Here is a 12,069-nt window from a genome sequence, read left to right on the forward strand (position 1 = left end):
GCCTTTTCACCTGCAGATGCCTTTTTGTATTATTTTTACCCTCTGAACTAATTGGGCATTTATTTTACTTTTAATATCTTTTCATTGCTTCAGTGAGATGATCTTGTATATGACCAAACAGTCTTCTGTTTAATAGTTTGTGAGTCATACAACCCAATAACTCTCTTTGCAACAGGATAAGATCTTGCCCCTCCCTTTTTCTGTCTATCTTTCCAACATGAAAATGCCTGCTTATCTTTTAGGTTTCAGTTCCGACCAAAGTGTATCCACCCAAAGGATTAATTTGTCTTTTCACTTTGTAGATGCTGAATGACCTACAATGCGGTTACAGCATTTCCTATTTTTAAACTCCTGTTTTCACCTTCTGCAGTATTTTCCTGTTACTGGCAAATGTCCTGCTGTTTTTTCTTAATCAAGATCAATGATAGGGGATTGACGTGCAATGCTCTCTACAGCTGAGTGGAAACAATCCCAACTCCCTGTGGGTCCCATTAGTGAGCTCAGCTAGCTGGCCAATACTCAGCGCTGGTGATCTGCCTGGCTCAAAGATTAGACCCCTGATTCGGGCATTGTGGGCGGGATTTTCCAGCCCCGCCCGCCACGGGGATCGTCTGGCCCCACCGAAAGTCAATGAACTTTTGACTTTTGGCTGAGCTCACCATGGCGGGGGTCGGAAAATCCCGGCCTGTGATGCCAACTTTGGGAGAACAAAATGAATAAATGCTTTGAAATAGGAGCTGAAGGAGGACGAATACTCCTTGAACCTGCGCCGCCGTCAATAAGACCACGGCTAGTCCTCGACCTCCACTCCACTTTCCCGCCCCATTGCCAGGTCTCGGCTCCCTTAGATTCCAAATATCAACTGATCTCTGGCAATTGCTGAATGCATTGGAGTGTCTACCAGCAAGCTACTCAAATGTGTCAGAGATGGTGCAGGAGTCTACTGACAACTTGTGAGAGGTTCCGACACTTGGCGTTATCATTCTGCAGTTAACTGTGGAGCATATGGTCACTTCAGTGGATACTGTACCTGGTTCCTCCATAAAAAGGTCTCTGGAACCAACAGTAGAATCTCTCAAAGAGGCCCATATTGAGAGCATGGAGGATGTGTGCTTCACTATCTCCTCTGCCTTTGGTGAGGGGGAAAGAGTTTGCCAAATCACAGAGATCCAACAGTCTGCTTGCCAGCAGATCAACACGAGCATTCAGCCATAGCCAAATAGCGGGTGAGATAATGAGATTGGAACATAACAGCACCTTTGCCAACCACCATACCAATACCACGAAGGCAGCTGGGTGAGACTGCTTTGGCAACCAAGTTGCTAAAGTTTTCAGCCGGTCCCTCTGAGGTCCAAAGTCCGAGAAGACGCTAACTACCAGCAAATCAAGAGCCCTTGGCCGGGATTTTCCATGCCCAATGGTGTCGGGCATATTTCCAGGTCATATGGAAAAAGGACAAAAATTGGTTTCATGACATCATGAAACCAGTTTGCAATCGTCCGCTCAGCCCATCGATGGCGGGCCACATTCCCCGCCATCGGACATCGGGAACCTCATTGTAATACATCAGCATATCACTGTAAGGCCAGCCCGCCGGACTCATACCCCTGCACTGGATCGTCCGCCCACACCGGCAGGAAAACACGCCAAGGTGTTTCACAACAGCATATATAAGGCGTGCACTTGGCGGGCTGCACTTCACCCGGAACTTCAAGGTTTGTTTGCCTACCTTGCTTCGGTCAACACTTGCAGTCATCAATGCCAGGCTTCACAGACAGTGGCCCAACACTTTTAGGGGGGTTCACGGGCAGGTCTCTACCTACCAGATCAGCCATATGTGGGTGGCTTTTCAATGGCTGCAGGGCTAGAGCTTGCTTCAGGAAGGGGAAGAAATGGCCTCAGGCAAGGGAAGAGGCTGCAGGTTGAGAGCTGTACTGGGGAAGGTGGGTATCCCAGCGTGTGTGTGGCGGCACATATTGATCTGTGCAAGTGGCCTCAAGATGCTGAGGGCTGAGGAGGCAGTCTCCAGAGGAGATGAGGCCAAATGAACATGTGAGGGTGTGTGTGAGAGAATGGGTGGTGATGTCCCTTGAGCTGGCAGTGAATGAGATGCTAGTGAATGTGTAATGGGATTGTGTGTGTGAGTTTAGAGTGATGAGATGGTTGCCATACCCTGGCTGCACGGATGAAATCATCCATCCTCTATCTGTATTGGATGGCCAACCTCTTCTGTGCAGCATTGGCACTGATCACCACTGCCACCGCCTACCAAGCCACAGTAATAATGTTGCTACCCCTCCTGCAGCCAGAGCAGGGGTAGAGGACACCACAGCGGGGCCTCCACGGCATCCAAAACGCACTCGAGGGCTGCAGTCTTCTTGCTTTTTGGGGCCATATCTTCTTTGCTGCTGTCCTGGGCTGGAAGCACTGAGCGCGACTGGACTTCAATCGCGGTGCCTGGAGTGATGAAGTATCGAGGTGACGGCTTGGCAGGCGAATTGGAGCCCGCCCGCCATGGAAACGGCATGTATTCTGGGGATCGATCATCTAATCTCTGGCTACAGGCAGGTTTGGGACGATACAGCGTGAAAAGCCGCCCCATTGTAGCCGGTGGGTAAAGTGTTGTTTATCCCACACGCTACCACACCTAGTGTAAATCTGGGACGATTCCGCCCCTTGTCTGAGCCACAGCTGCCTTCGGCCTCCTATGCTACAGCCATTAAGGGATGTGCTTCACACCGGAGACAACAAAGCAGCACTTAAAGACAGGAACTGCAAGCTGTGTGGTAATTAGTGTCCAGGCATTTTTCTGAGTCAGTAAAATTATAAACTTTTTGAAATCTTTATGTGCACTGCATTCCTGTAGCACCTGGTGATCCTGCAATGTTTGGTGTCATGTCTATTGATGTTGGTCTTTGGGACGATGCAGTTTTTGAAGCAGGCAGAAAGGAGTGGGCCTGAATTTGGATGATGTGTCTGTTAAATGTAAGGGAACACGGGCTGATCACCTAAGCTCTGACTACAAACAGGTGTTGCCCCCCTGTTTCTTTGCTACCCTCTGTCATCATTGTCAACAACTTCAGCTTACTGATGGTCCTCTTCTAATAATGGCTCCATGTGCTGTTCCTGTAGTTCTTGTCCTTAAGTGCTGCTTTGTTGTCCTTGGTGCTGTGAAGCGCATCCCTTAATGGCTGTGGCTGCTCTCTTTAGAGCGGACAGGTTAAGTGAAAGTTAATAGAGGTGTTCAAAATTTTGAGGTACTTTCATTGTGTTCACAGCTAAGGAGAAGCTGCTTCCACAGGCTAAATGGCCTTTTTCTGTGCTACATAATACTAGAATCCTGTGTTTGCTTTAGCAAATGTGGCATCAGGCACCTCTTAAAGCGTAACTGAATTACAAACTGTCAGAATTGCAAACTGACAGATGTTAAGAGTGTCTTTAGCTTAGCCTGGAAGGATCTAGAAGCAAAGAAGTTCAGAGCTGTAGTGACCTTGACAGGTGAGTGTGCCAGTGGGTTGCGATACAAATCCACAACGGCCTCTCTAGAACAGTGCGGCTTCCTCATATGCAGAGAACTCCCTGTTGGAAGCGTAAGGATTTCTGTAAGCTTGCCTCCTTCTATCTGGTCTCAGACCAGCTGCACTTTATTAGCTCCCCTTCCTCAATGTCCACTCAAATCTTTGGAAAAGTCAGACTCTCAGAATTAATTAATACTTTTTCTTCTTTCCCCATCTTTTTCTCTTTACTGCCCCATTTTGGGACAGTATTGAAGCAGAACCCGGCCCCAAAGACTCCACAACATACGCTAAAGCTGATTTTTATTCTACCTCTTGCACACGGAGCTCCAAACAAAAACTTCTTCCCTGCTGGACATCTCATGTGGCCTCTCATATGTGTACTGTTTCTCAAACTTCTGCCTTGAAACATCTAGAACATCAACTGTTACTGTGGCATGGTTGCTGCCTAAAATGATAGGAATATAAGGCAACTGTGCTACTGTCATCTCCCACAAGAAATGAATGCTAGTTTTAACATCTTATGTAAAACAGAACGAGTCAACAAATCAAAGCTCTGAACTCTTCCATATGATGTACTTCAGGTGTCATAACTTATCAGAGTTCAGTATTACAGGACTGAGCACCTACAGATATAAATAGTCAAACTTTGCGGCCTGAATGGAGGCAGGGTAGCTTGCTGGAGAATCTAAAGCACTCAGCAACCACAACTGCTACCGAATGCCTTTAGTCAATCTCTCCTTACGTAAGAGCATTTTTTATCCCAGCTTTCCTTGTAGTCGAAATACAGCACAATGACTTTAATGTGCCTTAAAATATAAATGTATTATTACACAACACAGCAAGGGGCAAGGCTAAATTTATAAAAACACAATAGCTCATTTAATCCACTAAACAGCAGCCTGTAGTTCCAGCCTTTCACAGAGAACTAATGATGCCAAACAACAACACTGCTATACAAATGAATCAGAGACTGTGAACCCCCTTGTGTCATTGTGGTTAAAATTTACAAATATGAACAATTTTGGATCATTCTATTCAGCGTTAATGTCATAGAACTGCTTTCTGTAGGTTTAGGTGAACCCTTAATGGTCAAAAGCTAATATGCCTGCGCCATTTCCAGAATTCCTATCCTATCTGATTTTAATATTTAAAATTTAAGTTTGATATTTCAGGAAACAAAAGCAGCCCATGAGCATTAGAAATTGCCACCTCTGGGTTTCTGAAGGCTAAACTGTTCTATTGATTAATTCTGAAGAAAGGTCACTGATCTGAAACATTAACTCCGTTTCTCTCCCCATAGGTGCTGCCTGACCTACCGAGTATTTCCAGCATTTTCTGAATTTGGCATCTAGGGATTGACTACTAGGACCCGTCTGTCACAATGCATTGCTGCTGACGCTCAGAATTTTAACCATCCTGCACGTTTAACCAGTTGCGGTCACCATACTTCCAAAATAGACGCTTAAAAACTAGATGCTACATCTTCTTAAACGCAACCAATTTAGTTATAATTAGGAAAAAATAATGTTTTTCTCACGACATTTGCAATCTCACTTTCACTTACTAGACTCCTTCAAGGACCCACGGAGAAATTAGGGCTGTGGGCATCGTGAAGAATCATGCTCTTTAACAATACAATTGCACCAGTGGAAGCTTCTCTTCACTTCCTCTCAAAGCAGACGAAGTGTTTCATCAAACACATCATCAACAAAGTTCTCATCACAGGTTGTGGAAAAATAGGTCTGAATCAAATCGGGACAAATTAGTCAGGAGGTAGAAAGCACAAGGACTCTACAACAGCAGACACTTCAGGACTAGCTGTTAACCTGTGTAACCTATAAGCTGCTTTGAGTGACATCAATGCACATTATATTATTGCAAGCTCCCCTTTTTCATTTTCTTAACTTTACTTCCCCATTAAAACCTTAATGAAGGATCATATAGAATAATGGAGGGAGGGAGGGAGGGAGAAGAAACTGTCCTCTAGCTCATGAATACTGAAACAAATGCTGTGCTCAGAATAAACAATTTTTACGATTATAGGCTTATTTAACGAGCTGAGTTAGGTGACGCCACAACTGTCGGGGTGCGCTTCCCACACGTGTATTTGCACAGCCTGTGGTGTCACATCCGGTGCCTGGAACTGCAACCTGCAACTTCCAAAACCTGTGCTTTCATATACATATTGATAGATTATTCTGATCGACCTTAGCAGAGGTGAAGATTTACTTGCGTTTTTATTTGGCAGGTGAACAGTTTTATTTTGATAGATGAAAATGTTTCGAAACAAGCAGTTGCCCAGAACAGTATAGATAATGTAAAGGGGAAAGAGCTTGTATATCCCCAAAATGAGATTCCCGGTAGATCACAGCTCGCAACGGCCGGAGACGGGGGCACTGGGCAGCGAAGGCGCGAAAGAGAGGACGGGTGAGGGCGAGGGTGAGGGTGATGGGAAGGAGCCGGGGCAAACAGGAAATAAGCAGACGGGAGGCACACACCAGTACTGGCACCGGCCGATGGGTGCACGCCAATGTCTGCAGTGATGGGAGAAAGCGTGCATGCACCGACGAACACAATGCGAGCTGAGCGCGTATAAGCGACTGTTCCTGGTGCCTGGCCAATCCGTGTCAGGGGTTAAAGTGTACTTAAAGATCAGATCGACGTTAGCAACATGCCTTAGGAAGTCTTTGTGCACTTTGTTCCTACCTTGATCAAGTCTAAAACACAATGAGCGTTTTGCTGCCTCAATCTCATGACCTGGGTGGTCAAGCACCTGTCTGCACCATTCTAAAGGACTCCGAGCTTTCTGTTCCACAGTGGGTTGCCTCCTTGGTGAAACATACAACCTGTAATGAAAAAGTATAACATTTATCATCATTCAACACCATGAACAATCTTGCCACACTTAGTTCTCATTTCTACAAACACATGGGGAGTATAAAAGTGGCTGTTCTTAATGCAACCTCAGTCAATAAACACTGTTATATGAAAATCAAAGCCCCAGGGAATGGTTTTCGTTAAGGGCTGTCTCGATGTGGGGAGTGGGGGGGTTCAAAACAGAGGGATTGAAACAGAAATCTGAAGGAAACCCACTTCTTGCCACTCAGTCGTGCACACAGTATATCCATGATTAAGCCACACAGCCAGATCATGTTTGCCCTGCATAAGAATTCATAACTAGAAAGTAACTGGGAGGCATGAATTGTTGTACATGTTTTATCATAAACAACCACACGGCCCATTTAATCAACTAATCACTGTGCAGCAAGCAAGGGAATATCCAAAGCTGCACAAATGCATGAGTGTGCATACACAGTTTCAAATCAAGCTTAAACAGCTACATTTCAGGCAAAGAAAAAGTCTGCACCAGGAAGGAAGTAAAACCTGAAACGAAAAACAAGTATTAAACTTATATTAGAAACTGCGCTTAATAAAAATCAGTTTAACAATAATAGTTAAAGCAAAATGACGTCAGGTTCGCTACCAGTGAGGAACACTGTCCTTTGGCTGCAAATTTCGAGAAATTATGGATGTGTTGCCCACGATTTCCTGTCCAATATGCTTGCGATTTCTGATGTGCATAGTTGACAGACAAAGCTCCCTGCCAAGAGCTTACAATTTGGAAAATCAGCCCTAACACAGAAAATAAGTAATCCTAATGTGAACTTACGCCACCTTTTATTAGCTAACGTTATTGCTCGGAATAATCTCATCATTTCAGCATCACAACAAGTTCTGTCATTTAGCGAGGGTGAGGTCATGACAGAACAGCTAAAACATAGGGCAGAATTTTCTGCTCCTCCAGGAGCGGGAATTGTGGCGGGCGGGGGCACTAAGTTCGGCGTGATGGGAAACGTCAGTTACCCGCTGGCAGGAAATTAGTTTGGAATTTTGTTCTCCCGACTTTGATGGAGGGTTAAAGGCGACTCTCATTTCCTGCTAATCTATGTCAGTCATTCATTTGAATCTTATGAATGCTCATTAAACAGCGAACTCGCCAGAATTGCGTTCCTCCTCCAAATTAAGTGCCCCGTCGGTGGATAGTTAGAACGGTCTGTATCCCGACTATACGGCCAGGGTTTTCCGGCCTTGCTGAGGATGCAGCGAGCCATTCTAATGTCCATTCACTTCAGTGGGACTGGAAGATCCCACCAGCGGGAAGAGCCGGAAAATTCTGGCCTATATAGGAGGCTTGCTCCTGGCGAGCTTCATTTCACCAACGACTTCGAGGTCCATAGCTATTGCTTTCACCTTCTTGGGGACCTCGCATTGAGCGCCAATAGCAAGCGCTGCAGCAAAGCTGGGCAAGGGAGGCAGGTCTCACTGGGTGGGTGATGGAGGGGGGCAAGACAGGTGGCTCGGATAACGAGAGGGGGCAGAGTCAGGGCGGGCATGGGGACGGTAACGGGTGTCAGCTCCGAGGGGAGGGGAGGCATGTGGAGGTGGATCGTGATAGGGTCCAGGGTAACGGGATGGAGGGGAGGGTGCGGTTTGAAGGTGACAGAGGGGAGAGGATATTGGGTGGGTCTATGGTGATGTAGGAAGTTGGTGGGTGACCGGGGGAAGGTAGAAAGTGTTGGAGCAATTTGATAGGTGACGTGCACCATTTCATCAACTTTTACCACACAGATAGTCAGTGAGATTCTTTGAGGTGGGGGGGGGGTGTCTTTTTGGGTAGGTGGAGTTCAAGGACAGCACATGTGGTTGACTAAAGGGACACCCTAATAATTACGTCGCAACTGGATGTCGACTGTGCTCAGTTGTGTTCTCCTCTCTATGGTGAAACCCGCATTGCAGCAGGTTTGTTCCCGACTCATGAGTCTCAAAAGACCCCAGCAAGGTGTTCAGCTGCCGTTCATTCTGTGCCATTTGCCAATGGCTGAAGTCAGAGGCAGGGAGGGAGGGAGGTGAAATGCCTCCAAGGAGCACGGCTGGTGGAGGGCAGCCAGCTCGCAACTCCAAACCTCAATCCTGCCGGGCGAATGCCTCTGGCTGACAAGGGATCATGTGGTTAGTGTTTCTGTGCTGCCAAGGCAATGGTCTCTCTATAGAATCTCAAGGGGAACAGAGGCAAGAGGAAAAATGTCTGCTCGAGGCTTCTTGCACATGGGGTCATCATCCTGGTCAAAGAGAAATGTCTTCACATGCGTTCATGTATGAGGAGGAATATCCCATCTCTGGTCCTCCAGGATGTCCTTTACCTGGAATGGGTGGTATGGAGATGCCATGTCTCAATGGAGGCCAGATTGAAGCCTTAGGCACTTGCCCGCTGGCTTTGAGATGGAGAGAAACCTGTAAAAGGTCATGCCCACTTAATATGTCACTTCAATTCGTTCACACATCCACTGAGGCATCGATGATGCAAGTTGCAGGCAACCGTGCCTTGGCAATGGCTCTCATCCAAATGAGTGGAATGAGGGCCCGTTGCCGGTTATCACAGGGCCATGAGGAGCAAGTGCCTGAGCAGAAAGAGGCAGTGAGATATCTATAAGGTCAAGAGGTTGGCGAACATTGGTTCAACCATGGGTGTTTCACTGGCGGTGCCCTTATCCAGACATGAGCAACAGGCAATGCTGGAGGGGCCTTCGTATGTCTCGGTTGCTCACTTCTGCCAGTTTCTCCAATATGAGCTGTGGCTGCAAAGACTCTGTAGGAGTAGCTCCTGAGCTCCTGGCCTGCAAAGAGTAAATGTCTGACCGGGCACCCTGTAAATATAGCGCCAGGACCTTTGACCCCCATGAGGTAATAACTGGGCGGGCAACTCTGCTGCCCGCCCCACCACGAGATTCGCCAGCAGCCTCGTAAATGCATAATTAATGAGCTGAAAAGCTGAAGATCATGCGTGCTCGCCCGCCCTGTGGCCCAGCGGGAGTCACGCAGATTTTCCTGCCTGCCACCGGACTTAGTCTCCAGAATGGAAAACTCCGCCCATAGTTTGTAAGATCTCAAGGTCTTAATATTCACCATAAAAGAGGATAGTACAGAAACCATGACATACAGAGGGAGATTTTCACTGACTTCAGCACCTAGAAATGGGGCAGTAACACGTATAGAATAAATAGTTGCCCCTCAAAGGGGAATTGTGTAAATACTTGAAGAAGGGCAAGTTGCAGGAATACAGGGAAAGAGGGACAAACTGGAATGCTCCATAAAAGAGCCGGTGCAGACTCAATGGGCCGAATGACCTCCTTCAGTGCTGTAATATTCTGTGATTCAATGATAATAACCTGAAAATGGTAAGGAAAATATTGACAGTCCAATTGGACTGATACCAACCTACAAGGGGGTGGGTCACTGAGCACCCGGACTGCCTGCCCAGTTCAGGCACTTGGACCTTCTAATATGCAAATCCTATGATGTATCCACTATGACTACCAATTTCGGAGATATAAAGGCACAGCATGTGCCATGCACTCTCTGCCCTCTTTTACCTGGCAGCATGGCCAAACAGTGTTCGACTCGGCTCCACAAGAATACCAGGAACAGCTGCCACCCCAGTGAGCTCCCCAAAAACCCCCCTCCAATTTGGTCCCCGCCCCCCACCACTGCCCATATGGAACTTGCCTTGCTGCCAATCAGTTCGGCCTCTGGGTTAAGGCTGCCTGATATTGCACTGCCCGGAGCTGGTGAGCTGCAGCAAGGCACCCGTTTCTCACCTAGCAGCATGGCATTGAGCCTCGACCACCACGGTCCACCAGGCCACCCACTAGCACTATTGGTACGGCTATAAGATTAAAATTGGTTGCTTTGGCTGCCAAATAGTAAAAATTCACCCCATGATCTACAGTGAACAATTTAGCAATGCTGTCAGATTTTACATGAATTATACATTATGCAAAAGTATGCAATATATATTTCATGCACCTAAAGAAAATGTCATCTTCAACCCAGGAAGTGTGCATTTCCTTCAAGAACAACGTATTATTGTCTTTAGCTTCAAGCGACCACAAAGGCAAAATACAAAGCTCATAGGTACTGAATTATTCATGCAGTCACTCTCCAAATTGGCCATTAGAAGAAGCAGCTGCACCATTATATTTTTTTTAAAAGGCAAATAAAAATCACAAGAACATTCAGACACACACACACTCTCACACATGGGGGGACACACACACAGACACACACACACATACTCACACACTCACACATGGGGGGGACACACTCACACACACACACACACACACACACACACATAGGCTCCTTTGGATACTATGCCAAAAATGCAATATTTGAATCTGTGATGGATTATTTGTTGGATCCATGGTCTCAGCATCCATAAAGTTAAAACTGGTTACTGCAGGTTGATTCTGCAAACGGAGAAGACTTTCTTGACCCACCTTTCGTTTCCTCACTTGTCCTATTGCCAAACCCTTTTGCCTTGCCACTGCCCCCTCATCTTTTTTGTCATTTAATCAGCCCTGCCTTCCACCACCGACCTCAGTGCAAATCTGGGACGATTCTGCCCAAGTGCGGTAGCGGGCGGGTAAAACGACGTTTTACCCGCCGGCCGCCATGGTGGGTTTTCATGCCATATCATCCCAAACCCGCCACATTACTTATGCATTCCTGGGAAATGTGCCGTTTCCATGGCAGGCGGGCTCTCATTCACCCGCCACACCATCACCTTGCCACTTCATCACACCAGGCACCACATTTAAAGTACAGCCTCAGTGCTACCAGCCCAAGACTGCAGCAAAGAAGACATGGCCCCGAAAGGTAAGAAGATTGCAAACCTCGAGCACGTTTTGGACGCCGTGGAGACCCCGCTGTGATGCCGTCTAGCCCCGCTCTGGCCACAGGAGGGGCAGCAACATTACCACTCTGACTTGTTAGGCGATGACAGTGGAGTTAAGTGCCAATGCTGCACAGAAGAGGTTGACCATCCAACGCAGATAGAGGATGAATGATCTCATCCATGCAGCCAGGGTATGGCAACCATCTCATCACTCTAAACTCACACACTCAAGCCCATCACACGTTCACTGGCATCTCACTCACTGCCAGCTCAAGGGACATCACCACTCACTCTTTCACACACACCCTCACATCTCCATCTGGCCTCTGCTCCTCTAAAGACTGCCTTCTCAGTCCTCACCATCTTGAGGCCAATTGCACAGATCAACATGTGCCCCCCACACACACCCTGGGTTACCCTCCTTCCCCAGGACAGCCCTTGTCCTGCAGCCTTTTCCCTTGCCTGGGGCCACTTCTCCCCCTTCCCCAAGCAAGCCAAAGCCCTGCAGCTGTGGAAAAGCCACCCACATATGGCTCTGTGAAACAAAAACAGAATTACCTGGAAAAACTCAGCAGGTCTGGCAGCATCGGTGGAGAAGAAATCAGTTAACGTTTCGAGCCTTCACGGCCCTTCGGCAGAACATTTCCCCTAACTTAGTCTACTGCATTCGTTGCTCCCAATGCGGTCTCCTCTACATTGGAGAGACCAAACGCAAACTGGGCGACCGTTTTGCAGAACACCTGCGGTCTGTCCGCAAGAAAGAACCAAACCTCCCTGTCACTTGCCATTTTAACACTCCACCCTGTTCTCTTGCCC

At 47.3% G+C, this 12,069-nt stretch overlaps 1 protein-coding gene across 2 annotated transcripts in view; it reads right to left on the reverse strand.

Annotated features, from left to right (window-relative positions):
* Positions 1–12,069, reverse strand: part of slain1a (SLAIN motif family, member 1a) — a 103,755-nt gene that overhangs the window by 75,741 nt on the left and 15,945 nt on the right. For both annotated transcript variants that reach the window (XM_078545951.1, XM_078545952.1), the window contains exon 2: positions 6,225–6,364. In XM_078545951.1, the coding sequence (XP_078402077.1) occupies positions 6,225–6,364 (140 nt within the window). The remainder of the gene's footprint in view (positions 1–6,224; positions 6,365–12,069) is intronic.

Source organism: Cetorhinus maximus, chromosome 7 (genome assembly GCF_964194155.1).
Source record: "Cetorhinus maximus chromosome 7, sCetMax3.hap1.1, whole genome shotgun sequence".
NCBI lineage: Eukaryota > Metazoa > Chordata > Chondrichthyes > Lamniformes > Cetorhinidae > Cetorhinus > Cetorhinus maximus.